At 31.0% G+C, this 22,350-nt stretch overlaps 1 protein-coding gene across 2 annotated transcripts in view; it reads right to left on the bottom strand.

Annotated features, from left to right (window-relative positions):
• Nucleotides 1-22,350, bottom strand: part of Cth (Cystathionine gamma-lyase) — a 182,625-nt gene that overhangs the window by 38,296 nt on the left and 121,979 nt on the right. For both annotated transcript variants that reach the window (XM_072529897.1, XM_072529896.1), the window contains exons 4-5: nucleotides 8,551-8,815; nucleotides 8,345-8,497 (exon numbers count right to left, since the gene is read on the bottom strand). In XM_072529897.1, coding sequence (XP_072385998.1) covers nucleotides 8,345-8,497; nucleotides 8,551-8,815 — 418 coding nt within the window. The remainder of the gene's footprint in view (nucleotides 1-8,344; nucleotides 8,498-8,550; nucleotides 8,816-22,350) is intronic.

The following is a 22,350-nucleotide window of genomic DNA, read 5'->3' as shown; positions in this document are numbered from 1 at the left end:
TTCTTCGAAAGGATTTGTTACTGAAGCAAGTTTATTATTTTGCTCAAAATCTAAAGTAGCTGATTATCATAGGAAAATGAACAATGAAATTTTCACTAAATGGATAAGTGAAAAATTAATTCCCAATTTAGAAGAGCCATCATTAATTGTAATGGATAATGCTCCATACCACAGTGTGCTTTTAGAAAAGCAACCTTCCACTATTTCAACTAGAATGGAAATTATTACCTGGTTGACAACTCACAAGATCAAGTATGAGGCAAAACTCACAAAACTTGAATTATTACAAATTGCGAAAATGAACAAAAAAGAGAATGTGTATATAATTGATGAACTACTAAGAGAACACGGCCATGAAATGTTGAGACTACCTCCTTATCACTGTGAATTCAACGCTATTGAATTAATTTGGGCAAACTGCAAGTCATATTACAATAAGCATATTGGTAGAGATGGACATTCTGATAGTGCTGTTATAAATATGTGGAAAGAGGCACTAAACCAATGTAACACAGAAATTTGGGAAAAATGTGTGAAATATACTCATGAAATTATTACAAAGTGGTATATCCGAGAAAAAAATATGGTTGACACTAACATTCAACCAATCATAATAGACACTGGTAATATGAGTGACTCAGATTCTGACAGTAAAGAATTCTTAAATTTATGATTGGCTACGTGGCTGTATAGTGTATAAGGCTTCAATAAATATTTAAATTATATTATTGTTATAATAAATTTTTTATTATTATTAGATGTTCTTCTCTGATCTTTAAAAACGGTCTCTTTTGTTTACTTACATTTTAATCTTCTCATATCGCATTTTTGTTACTATTCTTTTTTGTAACCTTCTTAAATCTAAACCGATATTTACCAACAACGGGAACATCATCTGACGATATGTCAGCACCATATATTTGCTTATATTCAATAAAAAATACTTTAATTTCTGATTTTGTTTCGCTAATTAAATAAAATGTTTACAATATTTCAAAACTTACTGAAGATACCAATTCGAATTCATAATGAATTCAGAAAGGGAAGGAAAAAGAGAATCAGAAGGAAAAAGTGTACAAAGGTTATAGTTTTATTTTTATATGTTTTTAACTCTTTTTTCAACTTAATTTATCATTAGGATTACATTACCATTAATTTATAAGTATACCTAATAATTTTTTCAATACAATGTTAATAACTAATATTGTTCTGAAACTATTTTCTTGTGGCATCTTAATGTCATTTCCTATTTTTTTAGGGGAATAAGCCACAATTTAAGTTTATAATAAGTTTATTTGTGACGTTTCGATTTCTACTTCGGAAATCTTTCTCAAAATACAGAACATTATAATCAAATTTTGTTTTGGTTACTTGGTAGAAAATTTTTCTAATAATATATATATATATATATATATATATATATATATATATATATATATATATATATATATATATATATATATATATATATATATATATATATATATATAATTAGTGATGTAACGAATATTCGCATATTTTGGCATATTCGCATTCGCGCGAATGTTTTGCATAAAAATCCATTCACTTCTCAGTTTTTTTATTAAGAAAACTCACTTTATTTTACAAGCTTAGAAAACTATAAAATTAGATAACAAAAAATAAATGATACAGTAATTTTTTTTTTAATGTAAATAATAGAACAAGTCTTCTTCTTCCAGAAACTACCCTTACAATTACTAAAAATATATAATTTTCTGACTTATATTGTGGCAAAAAAAAATTAATTTGGGATAAACAAATAAAATAACTTTTAAACTATTTGACCTCTCAACTTGAAATTTTGACCATATTTTAAGCACTGCAAGACACAGCATTCTTGAAATGTAATGTTATAAGTTTATTTTCAAAAAAGTTATTAACATTTATAAAAAAAAACGAAATTTTTGACTTATTTTGCAACTTCCTAAGCAACAAATAAGGATAGAAACATTTAGAAAACGCAATTTTGAAGGTTTTTGTATGACATAAGTTTCTTCTGTTCTAAAATTTGTTTAAAATGCTTCACTTTTTGCTGATAGGCGAAAAAAACAAAAATTTTCCGTTTTTTGACCTTAATTTGTTAATAACTAATTTAGTCCAAAAAATCGACTGCAGGAAACATATAGGTTTTTGTTACAGCGGTTCATACTACTCAAAACAACTGTTGTTTGCCTGGCTGACCGAGTGTCATGAAAAAATGCATATTTCCCTGGGCTAATATGGACATTCTGATAGTGCTGGTTAAAATATGTGGAAAAAGGGCAAAAACACCAATGTAGCACAGAAATTATTAGAGAGTACTATCAGAGAACAACCGAACACAGAGAAGCGACAGTCCTTTGAAGTTACGTGGCCAAGCCGCCAATGACAGCTAACAACCAGAAAATTAATAGTCAGTGGGCATATCACACAATATAAATTCTTAAGAGCGTAGGCGCAAGTATTTTTGAAAAATTTAAACGCAGAATGAAAGACTACATTATTACTGAGGGCCGAAAGTCCCTGAAAACTTCTATAATGTTTATTATAATAAGTTACAGGGGTGAAAAAAAAAAAAGAGAAAATTTAGTGTGATTTTTAATTTCAAATATCTCATTCAAAAAAACTTTTTGTTTATTCTAAAGGACTTTCAAAATTTTTCAAAAATATTTGTTAGTTTTTTCAGGATTCGAAAAAAATGATTGTATTTAAAAAGCATTGGCCCGAAATTTTGCGCCTACGCTCTTAAGCGAAACAAAGAAATTACTAAAAATCTTAAAATTACAACAGAACAAGACTTCAAAATTGCAAAAACATGGTTGCAAATAAACAAACTTACATTAAATTATGGAAAAACTAAATAGGTAGTCATCTACTTTTTGCTATATACAAAAGTTGTCTGCCAATTTTTAATTCGTTAAATATAAATAACAAAGATCATTGAAGGTACTGCGTCATGCGCCAATGTTTTTCTTCTATTTCCTTTTACAATAACATTATCTTCAAAATTCAGTTCACAAATCCTATAATTATTATAAAGTGAATCCATTTTGAATAACAAATCTTCTCGTCTGCAAGCTTCTATCCACACTTTGGCACTACAAATTTTTAACAGAACAAATTTTAAACAAACAACTTTTTCTGTATTTATAAATAATACTTTATTACTTATAACTATAAGAGTATTAGTATATTCTAAGTATATTGTATGTAATGAAATATTTAACTTTTGTCAATATCTAATCTTAAAAAATTTACAGTTTTCTCTAATGTCACTAAATATTGAGATATGCAACAAATAAAGTTTTAATATTTTTTATTTGTAATTCCCATTTAAAACTCCTAAATATTTTATGTACTTCGATCCATATATTTGATCTTTTTTATTTATATTTAACGAATTAAAAATTGGCAGACAACTTTTGTATATAGCAAAAAGTAGATGAGTACCTATTTAGTTTTTTCATAATTTAATTTAAGTTTGTTTATTTGCAACCATGTTTTTGCAATTTTGAAGTCTTGTTCTGTTGTAATTTTAAGATTTTCCTAATTATCGGTCTAATTACGATTCCAACAATTTTTAGTTTGAGCATTTAGTAATTTCTTTGTTTCGTTTAAGAGCGTAGGCGCAAAATTTCGGGCCAATGCTTTTTAACATTTTTTTGCAATCCTGAGAAAACTAACAAATATTTTTGAAAAATTTAAACACAGAATGAAAGATTACATTATTACCGAGGGCCGAAAGTCCCTTAGAATAAACAAAAAGTTTTTTTGAATGAGATATTTGAAATTAAAAATTACACTAAATTTTCTCTTTTTTTTTTCACCCCTGTAACTTATTAAAATAAACATTATAGAAGTTTTCGGGGACTTTTGGCCCTCAGTAATAATGTGGTCTTTCATTCTGCGTTTAAATTTTTCAAAAATACTTATTAGTTTTTTCAGGATTCGAAAAAAATGAATACATTTAAAAAACATTTGCCCGAAATTTTGCGCCTACGCTCTTAAATCAAAAATATTCTTGTGTATAAAACCCTCTATATATTTTTATTTCCTAAAAATACTATATTCGTATTGTTGTCTTCGAGCGCGCTGACACCCGGCAACCATCTGTTGATTTTTTGACCTGAGCCTTCGGAGACTTGCGTCTTTCAATAAAAGAAATAGCACTGACACCAAATTTAATGTTTTCATTTTGAACTATCCCTTGGCAGACCAAAGTTTATTTTTTATAGCTCGGACAGACACGTCGGCGTCGGCTTACTGTTCGAAAGTGAAACCAATACTATTATGTAATAACTAATAATAATTACAAAGCAATAGTAATTACCTGTTATTATTCTTAGGAAATCTAAATAAACTTATTCCTTTTCCTGTCACAGATGAACATCCGCGAATCGCACAAATATATCCAGACATTTTAAATATAAATTAAACTTTTAACTATAAACTATAAATATAAACTTATATATTTAACTATAACTATAAACTATAACTATAACCTTTTAACTATAAATAATTATATAAATGGTCAAATGCAATTGTTGTGTCGAGTATTTACCATAGACGCCTACGGACTATCGAAAACAACCAGAATTCAAGAATAAGCACGGGTTTTTGACAGTTATACAACCAGAATCGGGCATGTGTATACAAAAATGGTACACGCTTTTGGACCGTTGCGTCGCTTCTATGTGTGTTCGATTATTCTATGGTACTATATCCGAGAAAAAAATATGGTTGACATTACATTCAACTAATCATAATAGATTATGAGTAGCTCATATTTTAACAGTGAAGAAATCTTAAATTTATTATTGTAAATGATACTTAAATATTTAAAATACCCAGCTCAAAAGTTTTTTATTATTTTTTTCAATTTAATTTGATAACACGTGTAACCTGCATCTAGTCTTATTGGGGGCTATGATGTATCATTTACGTAAATAATTACATACTAATGTAAAATTCCGAAAACGTACATCAGATTACAGTTCTCAAAACATAATGTGTAAAAACGGTATGATGTATCATGCCCTGCGTTGCTATGCGTAAAATGACCAAGCCACAGCAGAAAATTACATAAAACGTTATTTTCATTTCTGTCATATCCTGAAGATCTGTCAGATAATTCAAATTATCCTAACTTTTGGCTTCTTGTTTGTTTTTGAAAAAATGGATTTTGTAAATTTGTTATTACTCAATGAATTGAATGATGTGGCAGAAAGAAATTATGTAAATGTAGAGCAACGTCAGTTACGGGATACCAGTAACCCATTTGAAATAGATAACCAGATCTAACTAAATTGCAATAGAATTAAAGGTTCTCTCCCTACTTAATTTTGTAGGAAATGGAAGTTACCAAAAATGTACTGGTAACAACCTGTTATTTTCAATGGAACAAAGTACATTTAGTAAAGTATTAACAGAAATAGCTGCAGGGATAGTGGAACACTTGGTGCCAAAATGGCACTGAAAAAGATGAAGTACAGCCGATAGTTCTCATAGAAATGATTCCAAAGGAGGCAAATCAAAACAATGGTTGGGTGTTGGAAGCACAGAGAATAAGAAGTGTTATTGCTGCAAACTTTGTATAGTGAAACAAAAACTTCTTAATATTTTCATAATTTATTTATTTCACAATGATACATAGTGATATAGTTTTATAATCAAATATAGTTTAGTAATATAATTTTACAATTTAGTGATATTTCATCATTTTATAATATATATGATAGAGTTCTATAATCTAGTATAGTGTAGTGATATAAATGTTAATATTTCAATTAATTACAAAAAGCTCAAAACAAACAATCTAAAACATATTACTAAGTGGCTCAAAATTTTTTAAAATGTTTAGATAATACAAAGATATTATATTGCTGCAAACTGTATTATAACATATTTAATTAAAAATGTTTATATATTGTTAAAAGCAAAAACATAAATCATGTATGTTACAATTAATTACAAAAATGACACAACACTAACAAAACAAAAATATATTACAACTTGGCTCAAAGGTTTTGAAAACCCTTAGAGAATATAAAAAAGTGTTATCGCTGCAAATTTTATGTTATAAAATATTTAAATAAAAATGTTTATCCTCAGTTTATTTTATAATTATATGATTTATATTTATACAAACTTTGTGTTATAAAATTTTTAATTAAAAATGTTTAAAAAAATAAAACCTGTATGTTACAATTAATTGCAAAACGTTCAAAACAAACAAATTTCAAATATATTACAAAGTAGTCCAAAATTTGTTAAAACCCTTGGAAAATTAAAACATACAAGTAAAGAATACAATTTCAAAAATTAACACAAACCTAAAATATACCACAAAGTAAACCTACAAATACACCTAAAATATACTACTACAAAGAACAAGGTTTGCAGCACAGGCATTACAACTTTGGGTTGTATAGAACCGTTGTGGAACCTGACATAAAATTCATTAAGGTAGCATACCTTACATGGATAGAGCATTTCATCAGGCAAGAGGTAGGTGCGACAGTCAGAAATTTATGTTACAATTAGTTACAAAATCAAAAAGAATAACACAAAGATCAAGAGAAAACAAAAAATCTGAAACATATTACAAAGTGGCTAAAAAATTTTGAGTTATAAAATTGTTTATTCCATAATTGAGATATAATTTTATAAAAGATATGTTTATAGAATTTTAAATAAAACTATTGCCTTATTAATTTTCACAGTTTTCCTTTTCCTTCTGAAAAATATTATACACCATAATAAACATAATACATCAACCATTAATCTTTACCTTTAAAATCCAATGTATTTATAATCTGGGGCTCCCCAAGATGAATCTTTGAAATCAGTTGCAAAATCTTCCACTGATTGAACACCTAAAAATTTGGCATTTATTAAATTTGATAGTAACAGAAATTAATTTTCTTACATGTCTTCATTGTTCTCCTGTTTTTTTAGGGCCACCATCTACTGTATTTACCATGATAGCAAATTCCTCTCACAATTGGGCTACTTTCTTAGCCTTCCTTGACTATTTTGCCAGTAAGCACTATTTATTTTTATGAAGTCTAACATCACTTCCAATTGTTTCCTGGTTATTTTCTTTTTAATTGAAGCCATCAGTTTATTTTATTATAATTATAAAAAAAAATAGTAAATAGTTTCCACAAATTACATACAATAACATAACCTAACTAAGAGCGAAAACGGCACCTAATTTTATACAGCTTAAAAATTACATTATTTACATATAGATAAATTACATATCAAGGTAGGCAACTCGTTATACGTAGTTCTTAGATCATACCGATTTGAAAATGTTTACATAAATGTGTTAAAATCGGAGTTTACAGCATGTAATTATTTCACATAAATGATACATCATAGCCCTCATTATGTGTATTACAGTTTTAGTCATTATGTACGAATAATACCCGTTACGAGAATCAAAGCTCTGCAATCTTGAATCAATCAATCTCGTCAACAGTAGTAAAATCAAAGTCATTAACAGATGATGGAGCCCTGAGGTAGATTTCTATTTAGTTTTTTTAGATCATAACCCATATATTTGCTTATATGCAATGAAAACACTTTTATTTCTGATTATTATGGTTTAAATATTGATTTACTGTAGATATTATTGGGCAACCTGTAGGTTTCCAAAAATTATAAAATCACGTTTATAAATGTAAATGTAAATGTTATACGGCTCGAAACCTGGAACATAAAAAAACAAAACGAACTATTTTTAAGGCGTTTTGAATGCGAACTACTACGAAAAATTTATGACCCGACACTTAATAGGATAACAGGATACTATCGAATTAGAACAAATGAAGAACTGCAAACTTTGTAAAACTAGCCAGACATGTGCATAGAGCCAATAAAGAACGGCCCATCAAACATATATGGAAGGAAAGTCGTAGATGAAAAAAAAAATAGACTAAAATGAAGGAATAACATTCTAAAATATTTTCATGCCATGGGAACACACAACTGGTGAGAAGATATGATTTACGTAAGTAAGTGGAGGCAAGTCCTACAGACAGCGAAGACCAACGAAGGATTGTGAGAGACTGTTATGAGACCTTTCCCACCATGGTCTGACCTGCGCGGAGTCTTACTCAGTTCAGAGCTTCAGAGCAAGGATTTTGGATCAAGAATCATTATTTTTGTGTCACTGACACAATAACCTAATAATAGAGCCGACGATATAATTGACCAGCAATAATGATATGGATATTTATTAAAATTAGCATAGTAGTTTTGGAACATCTTTAAGTTGCGTATTTTATATTTCCGTATACTTTAATTTTTACCTATTAAACAAAAAAAATTAATTTACCTGGATGCATCACCTTTTCCACCTGAGGATGGGTTTCCAAATATTTAGCTACTGCAAGACCACTAATCTTATGTTGCGTCATCCTTAAAGCTAAGGTTTTAAGGCTTCTGTTGACTTGATAACAATCGAAAGGTGCAGGTACTATTCCCATTGCTAAAATAAATACTTTAGTTATAGAGCATACATATAAACTTACCATTACGTACAATTTTGTAAAAATTTTAGCTTATCGAATAATTCTTTGTTGTTTGTTGCAATAGAACCCATGATGACATCCGAATGTCCATTCATATATTTAGTAAGTGAATAAACTGCCAAATCGGCTCCAAGGTCAAGAGGTCTTTGTAGATATGGGGTTAAGAAAGTATTATCTACAGCTAAAATTACATTGTGTTTCTTCGCAATTTTAGCAGCAGCTCTAATGTCCATTACTTTCAGTGTAGGGTTTGTTGGAGTTTCGCACCATATTAACTGCAATAAAGTGAAAGCTATAACATGTATTTTAACGTGACTGATAGTTTCTGCCCTTCAGGGACGATTTTTAAAAAATAATTATTTAAATTACAAATGCGAGAGAACTTTATTACGTTCTTAAAAGTTACAATAATAAAATTAGACTTCGCTGTACAAAGTTTCAAATCAGACTGAATAATAATTAATTAAAATAAAATACATTACACATTGGAAAATAAAACAATAATTCGCAAGTTGCACTTTTATATTCAGGTCGATCATAGTTCAGGTGCTGACGCATCGGATTTGGGGTACTGGCTTATGGGGTCAACGACTATAACTCCTCCACCCTTAGTTTCTGGAATTTTTCATGGAATTGAAAAATGACCTAGGTTGGGCTTGTGGTAGGTTTTCTTCAGGATCATCTTGGATGTGAACACTCTCCATGGGACTATCATCGTTTCTTTGCGAATTCGTTCTTCTTATACATTTAATACCAAAATATGCAAAAATTATTATAATCAAAAATATTATTGATAGGTTCCAAAAGTTAAAAGGACTAGTAGCTTTTGAGTTTTTAAGTATCAATGTTTTAATTTCTTCTTGTTTCTTTTTAACTAAATGAATCTGGTCCAGTTGGACATCTTCGATATGAACTTTAGGAATCTCTTCTTGATGAGGATGAGGAATAACTATATTCGGAAGTAATAGTGGCTGACTTTCAGAAATGAGGCGATTATTACTAAATGTTTGGTCTTCTGTGCTAAACTGGCATTGAAAGGGAACTGTGATGAGATAATTTCCAGAAATTAATTGAAGGTCTGTGTTGGTACAGTTCATTTGGATTTTGGTTTTGGTTACCAAAATAGCGATGTAGTGGGACTCATCTACTTGTTGGATTATATTTTTTTGAAATGTGAACTTCTATTCTTTGGCATCTCGTAGGATTAGATTTCAATTTAAGGAGTTGGAATAGACAGTCTTCTTCATTTTTACTTTTCAAATGATTCTCGGGACAAAAGAATTTTGGCTTCAGATTGGAGCATGGTACAGATGTGTATTGGTAAAAATTTTCATTCATTATCAGATAGGTGTTAGGGGGTACTATGGTAGTTCGATTTACAGTAGGAATCGAGTATAAATGATAGTAGGAGTATTCGTCGGGATAAGCTATTGGAACATGGACAACGAAAACAATTGTCAAGTTAGAGTAGTACGCTTCTGTTTCTAAGATATTATAATATTTATTTATGTCTGATGTAATATTCGGATAAATTAGTTCGTTTCTTGAATGATATTTCATAATTTGAGTTAATATTGACTTTAGTTCATTAATCTTCACTATACTACTATTTAAAATACCTAGTCTCGCAAATGTTATAGAGTTTTCTATTTCTGTTAGCAACTGTAGTATAATATTTATACTTATACTTAATTGATCTAAAATATTTCTAGTTATAAGGAAATCTTCGAAATTAAAAATAAATTTATTAAGGTTTGAACGAATAGATTCTAAACCAGAGAAAATTACTTCTTGGTTACTCTTTATGAGAGAAATAGTATTATTAAAATTCTCTACAATCTCAGTCGATAATGAAATTTGTTTATTAAGTTTATTTACAATTTTATTTTGGTTACTTTTTAGTTCTTCTAGTGCGTTATCATAATTGCGTCTTCTGTATCTAAGTTTCCTGTAATACATTTAATAATTGAGCCTAGTCCGTCTATAAGACCTCTTTTTGCTCTGTGGTCAGGTAAGAGTGATTGGAGTTTTTGTTCAGCTAGTTGTAGCTGGAAGAAAAGGACACGGTCAAAATTTTCTAATTCGGAATAATAAGGACTACTAAGGCCGTCTTTAATTGCAGCTGTTACATTTTGATAGGAAAGCCTTAGGGTATTAATTTCTTTTTGAATTGGTTCTAAATTGACATAATGAATAAATGAATGAGTACTGGATTTAATTTTTGCACTACCTAATTTATAAGGGAGTATACCGGGATTGTCTTTAAGATTTGTAAAGGTGATTTCTTTAGTCTCGGCTTGTTGAAGGCTCAGGACCATCATCGTTGTCATTAGGAACCTGCAAGAGTTTTTTCCGGTTAGTTTTTGGTCGTCTTAAGTTTTGTTTATGTAAAAGTCTTTTTTGAGTAGCAACTTTAATTTTTGCATCTTTAACAACTTTATCTTTCATAAATTTAGGGTTAAGTTTATTTCGTACAAGTGTAGTGTTTTTCCTGTAAACATCACTGTCTTCTTCGTATGTGAGTGGTTCGTGTCGATCCTTATTGTGATATTCAATACTTTTTTCTTTTTGTTCGATCAATTTTTTATTAAGTTCTTTATAGATCTCTTTGGTCATATCTCTATGTTTTTGCATATAATTATTAATCAGTTTTTGGTCTATGTTCATATCAAATATTTCTTTGGTGTTAATGTGTCCATTTATAATATCTATAGGCTTTTGTTGAGTTACGGAATGTATTGAGTTATTATATCCTAAAATAGCATAAGGCATTTGATTTAAGATATCAATTTTTTCATCTGATTTACTTCTAATTATTCGTAGGTGTTCTATTAGAGTAGAATGAAATCTCTCTATAGATCCTTTAGATTGGGTACTATTTGTAGTAACATAATGAGTTTTTACTTTATGTATGTCGAAGAATTCTTGTACAACAGAGTTTTTTAATTCTGTGCCTCGGTCCATAGTTACGAGATCAGGAATTCCATGATGTGTCATGAAGGTTAGAAAAGCTCTTACAATTTCAGTACTTGTCAAAGCTGAAAGTGGGTATGCTTGACCGTATTTAGAAAATGTGTCTATTATAGTAAGAAATTTTTGGCCTTGACTTTGAAAAGTGTCTGCAAATATTATTTCAAACGGTTTTGTAGCTGTGGGTGTAATCATTAATTTTTGATTTGGCGGATTACGATCATATTTATTTACTTGGCAAATATTACAATTATTTATAAAATCTGTTACATCTTGTTTTATTCCTGGCCAATAGTAGGTACGTTTTATTCTAGTTTCTGTTTCTAGAATACCTCGGTGATTAGTTTTTCCTTCATGAAATAACCTTATTTTTTCATGCTGTTCATCTTTGTCTACTAAATCATTTAAGATGCTGTTACATTTTATTAACTTGTAGGCAGAATTTTTAAATGTGTTTTTTAACGTTTCTAATATTTCTGGTATAAAGGTGTCTTCTTTGAAGTACACAGCATATTTGTATTTTGGGTCAATGTAATTTTTAAATATATTAATAGTTTCTTGTACAATATTATTTTTTGAAATTTGGATATAAAGTCTTTTTCTGTTGGGAAATATTTTTTCAATTTTTGGTTTGGCAGCTGAGTGTAAAACAAAATCAATTACAATTTGGTGATCAAAAACATTAAGATGTTTATCAGAAATGAGCATGCCTAGTATTGGATCTTCTATACTAGTATGTACAGTCTCTCCATCATCATTGTTATCTTCAATGTCATTATCTTGGTCATTTCCTTGTTCTATGTTTTCTTCGTTAATGTCGTCGTCGATATTTACAGCCATCGAAACGCTATCATCATCGTTCCTTGTCGGAGTCTTATTTTGTTCTTCCATGTATTTTAAAAATTCATTACAATTAATCTCTATTCTAGATAGGGAGTCTGCATTTGCATTGCAACTTCCTTTCTTGTATTCGATTATGTAATCAAATTCCTCTAATTTTAAACGCCATCTCACTAATCGTGAATTTGGTTCTTTTAGAGACATAAGCCACTGTAAAGGTTTATGGTCTGTCATAATTTTAAATTGTCTTCCAAATAGATAAGGTCTAAAATATTTAGTTGCCCATACTATCGCAAGAAGTTCTTTTTCTATAACACTGTAGTTTTGTTCGGACTCGTTTAATGTTCTCGAGGCATAAGCTACTGGTTTGTCTTGACCATTTACAATTTGAGACAATACGGCTCCTACTGCTACATTACTTGCATCAGTAGTTAATATAAAATCTTTATTAAAATCTGGATACTGAAGTATAGGTTCATTAATTAATAAATTTTTGCAATCTTCGAAACATTTTACAAATTCTGGAGTGTGTTCTATCTTAGCATCCTTTTTTAAACATTTCGTTAATGGTTTAGTTAATCTGGCAAAATTTTTTATAAATCTCCTGTAATATCCTAACAATCCTAAAAATCCTTTTATTTCGCGTGCTGTTTTAGGAATTGGATATTTGACAATTGCATTAATCTTATCTGGGTTTGGTTTTACACCTTCTGTAGTTACAATATGACCAAGATAGGCTACTTCTTTTCTTAGAAATTCACACTTATCTAATTGTATTTTAAAATTATTGGCTTGTAAACGTTTAAAAACTTTTTCTAAATTTACAATATGCTCTTGTAGTGAGGTAGAAAAAATAATTATATCGTCTAAGTAAACAAGACAGATGTCATCTTGAAGACCTCGCAGAATATCGTCCATAACTCTCTGAAAAGTTGCAGGAGCATTCTTGAGTCCAAATGGCATACGAACATATTCATAATGTCCATTCTCAACATTAAAAGCTGTCTTGGGAATATCGTCTGGGTGCATCTCAATCTGATGAAAACCACTAGCTAGATCAAGTGTACTAAAATAGTTGCATCTGCCTAATTTATCAAGTGTATCGATAATATTTGGTAATGGGTATTTGTCTGGAATTGTTTTCTCGTTCAGTTTCCTATAATCTACGACAATTCTCCATTTCTTTTTTCCTGATGCATCTGCTTTTTTGAGTACTACCCAGATAGGCGAGGACCAAGGTGAGTTGCTTGGTCTAATAATTCCTTGTTCTAACATTTTGTTTATTTGACTATTTACTTCTGGTTTATGAACAAAGGGGTATCTATACGATTTACTATAAATAGGTAGTTCATCCTTAGTTTTTATAAAATGCTTAACTCTATTTGTAAATGTAAGAGGTTTATCCTCGCTATGAAAAAGATTAGAATATTTATTACAAATTTTTAGAATATTTTGTTTTTCTTCAGAGTTCATATGAGATGTACGGATTAAATTTTCAATATTAAATGTTTCGATTTCGTCAGCAGGCACTATGTCTGCATGGAATAATTCATGACAATTTTCGTCAAAGGGAACAGTATCAATTGGAGCATCTAAGGTGACAAAAATTTCATCTTGGGTTCGGTTATAGATTTCGACTAGAGCAAAACCGTCTATTGCGTTCGAGAGACATGCAGGGATTTCACATTTTTGAATAGTTTGGTCAGGGATAAATATACATCCTGATTTTTGAGAAACTGGAATTTTGGCTACACTACAAGATAAGGGGTCCAATTTTTGTTTGAAGATTATTTTTAGGTCAGATTTATAGTATGTTATAGGTATACTAGAATATGGAGTAGTTAAATGGGAATTTACGAAATCTAACTTAGCATTAAGATATTTTATATTATCTAGTCCTAAAAGACCATCGAAACTTCTATGAAAATCAAAAAGATGGAACTTAATCTTACCTTCCTGATTAAATTCTGAAAAAATGGGGATTTCTGCACAAAAGTCCTTCTTTGTACTTTGAAATACTGCGGAAACAACAAAGGGTTCATAAAAGATATAATTTTTGTAGAAAAGGTTAGCTTTTTCGGGGTTTAAAAAAGATTTAGAGGAACCTGTATCTACCAGTAACTTTAATGGAGGATCATGAATCTGAATATATGGCAGTTCTCTTTTATTTGTGGAAAAATTTAATTCTATTAAGTCGGTTGGTTTCGAAAGATGCCGTCTTGAAAATTTTGATGATGCTCTTCGTTAACAATATCATAAGTTTGTTGATGAGAAGTCTGAGGAGTATTTTGGTGATCACTATTATTAATCGATTCGTATTCGGTATTATATAGTTCTTCGAATGTAAAATTTTGATTTGGATTTCTAGGGTTGTGGAAATTATTCCTGAATTGGGGAGTACTATTTCTAGTAGTTGTACTCATAGGAGTAGATGTGTTTGGAGCAACATTGGGATTTGATCGCCAAGCGTTCTGAGCTGGCTTGTTAGAGTTTTGAAAGCTATTTCTGAACTGGGGAATACTATTCCTAGTAGATGTACTCATGTTAGTGGGTCTATTGGGAACAAAATTTGGATTTGGTCGCCAAACATTTTGAGTTGGCCTATTAGAATTTTGGACATTATACTGATAGTTTTGGGGAGTGTTTCTTTGATACTGATGTGATTGTGAAGGTTGAAAATGTCTATTATTGCGAGAATTTATTTGGGAATTTAAATGAAAATTATAGTTTGGGTTTCTAGAATATTTGTTACTATTATTATTATTATTATTAGTATTAAAATTTTGACTTTTTTGATAGTATTTAATATTATCTTCTTCTTTAATGAATTGTATAGCTTGCTCGATAGATTGTGGTCTCATTGCCCGAATTATGGGTCCTAAAGGTTCTCTTAAACCTGCTAAAAATGTTTTTAATGCTTGTTTGTTAAAGAAATCTGGTTTGTATATACGTTCCTGACCAAGATGGTGTAAATCTATATAGTTACAAATAGAATTTAATAAATCTAGCACCTTTTCATGAAATTGATAAGGTGTTTCGTTTGGCTTTTGTTTAAGATTAACTAGATCCTGATTTAGACAATTTTCGTCTCTTTGATCAGCAAAATTTAAAATTAATGTATTTTTTATACCATCCCAATCAGTATTGCCGGTAATCGCAATTATTTCTTCAGCTCTTCCTTCTAATTTATTTAATATACCGTTCAATAATAAACAATTTTGAAAGCTATTAGGATTAGTTGTATCAAAATAATATTGTAAGATTGATTCGGTAGCATTTATAAATCTATAAAGTTTATTGATATTACCATCAAAACGAGGAATAATGGCTAAATTTGCGATATCTAACTTAGGTACAATAATAGTAGCATTTGAAGTACTTGGTGAAGTCATTTTATTTTTATTTAATACTTTTCTTTCTTAATTATATTCTTATCAATCAAAAATAATAAGTAAATAATACGTACTCTTGACTATTATTTTCACAAAAGGATTTAATAGGCAAAGAGGAGTCTGAATATGAATAAAAATTATTAGCTTACCACATTTATGTACTTCTGTTTGTTTATTCTGATGTCCCTGGAAATTCTGGATGTCCTGATGGAGCCCAAAATCACTGACAGTTCGAAAAGTTTATGAAAAACGGAAACCGGTTCTTTTTTCGTCAAAGAGTTAAAACTCACGAATATCCGCAATGGAATTCTACGAAAAATCCACTAAGACTGCGCCACTGATAGTTTCTGCCCTTCAGGGACGATTTTTAAAAAATAATTATTTAAATTACAAATGCGAGAGAACTTTATTACGTTCTTAAAAGTTACAATAATAAAATTAGACTTCGCTGTACAAAGTTTCAAATCAGACTGAATAATAATTAATTAAAATAAAATACATTACACATTGGAAAATAAAACAATAATTCGCAAGTTGCACTTTTATATTCAGGTCGATCATAGTTCAGGTGCTGACGCATCGGATTTGGGGTACTGGCTTATGGGGTCAACGACTATAACTCGTGTCACAGAGACGAAGGTCTTAACCTATAGAACTTACTTCCGCTTTTTTTAAAGCAAGAAAATTTATTTTAAACATGTCTAATTAATAATTCGATATACCAATAATACCAATATATCGATATACCAATGAACGCACTTCGAATATGCGTTTGTTGTCAATTAAGTGCTAACGTGTTCATAAGAAAAAGTTCTTGAAAGAACTGTCTGATGAAAAATTGTTTGTTGTTTGATCGAATCTCTGGAAACTGATAAAGAAATATACAGGAGTAACGATAGTGTTGTAGATCCAGACTATGTTCAACATAATATATTACCGAAACTTTACTTTTTAGACTAAGATCCAGTAGACCGGCGACAAAAACTGCTATTGAGTGTATGTGTCGGGTTCCTGTTCAAGAGGATTACAGGGAATAAAAAAACAAATGTTTATATGGTTTTTTGACCTTAAAAAAGTATATCCCTTTCCCCACGTACCCACACAATCGTGTGGGATGGTTTTGAATGGATGTAAAACTGCTAAATCGTAAAATCTAGCGTTCAGTACAAACGACGATGGTTGTGTAGGTTCAGTGTTATGCTTTGCGCTGCCTGATACGATTGTTGGATTTATTTTGTTTTAACAGTCACAGCTTGTCTTGCGACAATGGCGGGTCGTCAATTCCGTAAGAAATGTAAGTAGATTTTTGTTATTAAAAAATGTCAATAATAAAATGTAAATGCATGTAGATTACTAACACATCTGTATAGAAAGCATCTACACATACACATTTAAAAAAATGATATTAATAATCTCAAAATATCCAATTACATTACTACCAACACAATTGTGTGGGTTGGGTTAGCATTATTGTCCTTCTCTCTTTTTGCAGATTTTGACTTTTACAAACCAGAAGATATCGAAGAGGCAATGAACATTATTTATGAAGATTCAGAACTAGAAGGCTTTAGTGATGACTCAGATTCTGACCAGGTGTGGAGTATTGAGCCAAATAGCTTTCGCAAAAGCCTCGGAGATAGCGAATCCTCGGATTCTGACCAAGAAGGAGAAGATACTCGTAACAATTCCCTAATTCACAACAAAAACCCGTGTTCACAAAATGACGTTGAGGCTCCTGGTCCTTCCGGTGTAACTGCATCTCCCATATTTGATCAACCACAAACCACTGGAAACCGTAGTTCTAAAATTGAAAAGCTTTCATTTCGGTGGAGCAAACGTTCATTTCAGGGCATCGAGAATAAACCAGATTAAAAAGATTTTCTAGGTAATCGAACAGATGTAATTGTTCAGAGTCCAATGCACTATTTGAGAAATATTTTCCAGATAGCCATTTCCAGCAGGAAGCTACGTATACGAATATGTATTGTTTGTCTAAGAAAGGTACAGAACTTTATACAACACCATCTGAAATAATGAAACTCTATGGTGCCCATCTTGTTTTTGGATTTATACCTTATCCACGTTTGCACTGGTACTGGAAAATGGGATTAAGATTACAGAGTGTTGCTGATGTTTTGCCCAGAGATCATTTTACTTTGCTTAGAACGTGTCTTCACTTTGTTGATACAGAGAAGCCACCAGATGATCCCACTAAAAATAAGGGAAAGTTCAAAAATAAGGGAAAAAAATTATGGAAAGTTCAACCAGTTATCGAATGTGTGAGAAATGTATGTCTTAAAATTGAAAGATCAGTTAATAACTACAGTATTGATGAGCAAATGATTCCCTTTACCGGCCGTTGTCATTTACGTCAATATGTAAAGGAAAAACCAAGGCCCACAGGCTTGAAAAATTTCGTTGTTGCTTCATCCACTGGAATAGTCTTAGATTTTGAAATATCAAGGACGATTGGCTCCTCTGCCAGATATAAAGTATGGACTTGGACCAGCAGTTGTTTTAAGACTGTGTTCATCTTGGCCCAGGGAAGTTTTTTACATTTTGATAGATATATCCGTAAAATAGTTTCAAAACACAATTCAGATTTCTGCCTTAATCTGAGCCTTCTAAAAATTGCAAGGCAAAACAGACGTTGATAAAGATGTTAATAGAGACATGGGGAATCTAAAATTTGCATTCCACGACAAGTCTCCTCAACTAAGCAGAAATCTACTCATACAGAGTAGATCCGAATAAATGAAAAAGACAGTCAAGATTTGATTTCACGTACAAAGTGTCTATGTATCTGTTTATACGTATTTCGCCCTAATAGGGCTCATCAGAACAGCTATTCATAGGCTTTCTCAACGTGAAAAATAAATCTTTTCTGTCTTTAAGAAGCAACACTAAAATGGCTTTGATATGGACGCAATAGCGACATCTAATAATAAATCCGTAAAATAGTTTCGAAACACAATTCAGATTTCTGCCTTAATCTGAGCCTTCTAAAAATTGCAAGGCAAAACAGACGTTGATAAATATGTTAATAGAGACATGGTGAATCTAAAATTTGCATTCCACGATATGTCTCCTCAACTAAGCATTCGGATCTACTCTGTATGAGTACAAGAAACCAATTCGCTAAGGATTTCTGCTTAGTTGAGGGACATGTCGTGGAATGCAAATTTTAGATTCCCCATGTCTCTATTAACATCTTTATCAACGTCTGTTTTGCCTTGCAATTTTTAGAAGGCTCAGATTAAGGCAGAAATCTGAATTGTGTTTCGAAACTATTTTACAGATTTATTATCAGATGTCGCTATTGCGTCCATATCGAAGCCATTTTAGTGTTGCTTCTTAAAGACAGAAAATATTTATTTTTCACGTTGAGAAAGCCTATGAATATCTGTTCTGATGAGCCCTATTAGGGCGAAATACGTATAAACAGATACATAGACACTTTGTACGTGAAATCAAATCTTGACTGTCTTTTTCATTTTGATAGATATTTTACAACCCTTAATCTAATTTCTCGTCTAAATGGATTAAAGTTTTATGGAACTGGTACTGTCATGAACAACCGAATTTCCAAATTGAATTTTTCACCAGATAATAAATTTGGAAAAGGAGACAGTGAACAGTTTTATTGCAGTAAACAAAACATGGTTGCTGTTAAATGGCGGGATACCAAATCCGTTACTATGTTGTCAAATGCGTCAGGGATTCAACCAGAACAAAGTGCCAGAAGGTGGTGTAAGACAGAAAAACGATACGTAGACGTCAAATGCCCTGAAATAGTAAGAACTTACAATATTAATATGGGTGGAGTAGACATCTGCGACCAGCAACTTGAATATTATAGAACCTGGATAAAAACCAGAAAAAGGACATTAAAAGTCATACTTCATTTTTTAGATTTAGCCGTAGTAAATGCTTGGATGGAATACCGCGAAGATTGCCGGTCAAATAATATTCCAAAATCTAAAATACGAGATCTTCTTACATTTAGAATGGGAGTCGGTGAAAGTTTATTAGCGTCACCTAAAAGAAAAAGATCAAATGAAGAAGTTGAAGAATAGGTTGAGGAAGAAGAAACACTAGATGAAACACAGATCAGGCCACAAAATTATCGAGCTCTACAACCAGCTGAAGATAAAAGGTTAGATGGTACGAACATTGGCCAAATATTGACCACTTAACTACAGCAAGATTTTGCAGAAGGTCGGGTTGTAAAAGCAGAACCCGTGTTAGATGTCTTAAATGTGACGTTTACTTTTGTCTCACCAAAGACCAAAACTGTTTTAGGAAATTTCATACCAAATAATATGTGTTCTAATGTATTAATATTTTATAGTTTTAGTAAAATAAACCCCAACCTACACAATTGTGTGGGTATCTTATATCTAAACACCCTGTATAAAGAATTGTTTGCACACAACCTTGTTTGCAATTACACAATGTCTTTTTTAAAAGTTCTTGTGCAGGCTTTTTTTGCATTCTGATTGATTGCAAAGATCATTGTATTTGATAATATTTTTTTAATGCGTTCACTTTAAGTCCGACATTTTTTAATTTATTTATTTGTAATAAATGTTAATAAATTTATATATAAGTTCGGATAAATTTCCGTAGTCAGGTAAACTCGACTTAAGTTTAGAATTGAAAATTTGGAACTCGACGTTTCAGCACATTTGGAGCCATTATCAAGAGGAATACGGTTCCGTTCGAGTTCGGGGTCTTAGTCAGCCCACTCCCTCACTCGTGAAGTACCAGTATCGTGTTCTGTAAAAATGATACAACCGTCAAACGGCACTGAGGTCTCAATCTGTCTACTCCTCAATGACGAGTGACGATTGGTCTTATCCTGTGGAGCTGCTTTTATACTCTCAGTATGCGCGGGTACGGTATGCGAAGAAACGGTCTGAGCGGGATGCAGTCGTTTAGTGTCATCCGCATGTTTAAGCTGTTACGCCGTTTTTCAATTTCGATGGCTTCACGAATGATTCTCGATTTTAAGGAGCGGATGGGGGCGATGGTTTTTGCTTTTTCGAAATCTATTTTGTGGCCTGTCTGAATATGATGTTCGGCTAGGGCTGAAGTAGTATCGGAATGTTTTGCAGATCTAGAATGTTCGTAAATACGGTTATGAATTCGTCGGTTTGTCTGTCCTATTGTAATTATAACTGGTATATTTTGTATCTTTTTATTGGTAAAGTTAACGTGGACAGATTTAATTTCGTTCAGTATCGTCAGCAAAGGTGGGAAGTATTATGTTTTAATACGGGTATGTCGGACATGTATAGTAAATAAAGGGCCGGGCTCAACACGCTACCTTTCGGAACTCCTGCTCTAATTTCTCTTATGCCTGAATAGGTGTTTTCTTGTTTAATTAAAGTGTCTTTCAGATATATAAGACTGTAAAATTTGCAAATATTGCTTGGGCATAAATGTTTTTAGCTTATATACCAAACCTTCATGTCATACTTTATCGAAGCCTTGAGCAACATCAAGAAATATAATAAAATATACCTTCTTTTCTTCTAATGACTTTTCAGTGATGTTTATGATTCTACGCACTTGATAAATTATTGCCGCGTGATTATTTCTGAAGCTAAATTGATGTGTCGGCATCAAGTTTTTTGTTTCAATACTTGTTTTCGTTCTTTTGTGTAGAAAAGTCTCGAATACCTTCGATATTACAGGAAGTATAGTGATATTGGTCTGTACGAAGAAACTTCATTGGGAAGTTTTCCTGGTTTAGCACTCATTATGACTTCCGTCATTTTCCATAAGATTAATAAGATTAGTATGTTTCACAATAGCTTCACGAGGTAGATTTTATAGTACCTCACTAGTGATTAAATCATAGCTTGGAGCCTTTTTTGGGTTGATATTTTCTCTTATTTCAATCATTACTTCTTCAGGAAATGTCGGTCTTATTACGTTCTCTACTTGAACTGTTTTTTCTTAATTTTGCTCATCTTCTTGTTGTGGACAATTAGTCTTTTTAGTTTTTTTGAAGCTTTTCATGAAGAATAATCAGTTCTATTATCATCCGTTAATTTTTTTAAAAATATATTAATCGTTTCATTCTTTAGTTATTGGATTTCTCTTTTGAGTTCTTGTCTCGCATTGTTTAATCTTGTTTTATCTTGAAGTGACCTAGTTTGTTGCCATATTCTTCTTAGTTTTCTTGTTATCAGTTATTAATTTTCTTATTTCGTTTGGATAATTATTTCCCTTTACCCTAGGTTTCAGAACAGTAGAGTGTTTTTCCATGCTGCTTGTTCACAAAAAGTTCCTCATCGTCATCTAGCTGTTTTTTGTAGTGGTACTGCTAGTTTGATTTTCTCTTTAAGACATATTTTAAAACTTTCCCAATCCGTTAGTTTATTAGTTAGTATTGGAATATTATCTGTTTTAATGATCGTATCGCTTACAGTTAATACTCTATGGGTGAATGATCCGAGTTATTGTCTGAACCATCATCAATGTCTAGGTAATTGAGTGAAATATTTTTAATTGCGAAGAAATCTATTTGGTCTGGAATTTTATTTCTATCTGTACGCCAATAGGTTGGTTGGTCGGTAGATATTGATTCGCACCTATGT

This window comes from Diabrotica undecimpunctata, chromosome 4 (genome assembly GCF_040954645.1).
Source record: "Diabrotica undecimpunctata isolate CICGRU chromosome 4, icDiaUnde3, whole genome shotgun sequence".
Taxonomy (NCBI): domain Eukaryota; kingdom Metazoa; phylum Arthropoda; class Insecta; order Coleoptera; family Chrysomelidae; genus Diabrotica; species Diabrotica undecimpunctata.
Note: the sequence above shows the minus strand (reverse complement) of the source record. Positions and strands in the feature narration are given on the sequence as shown.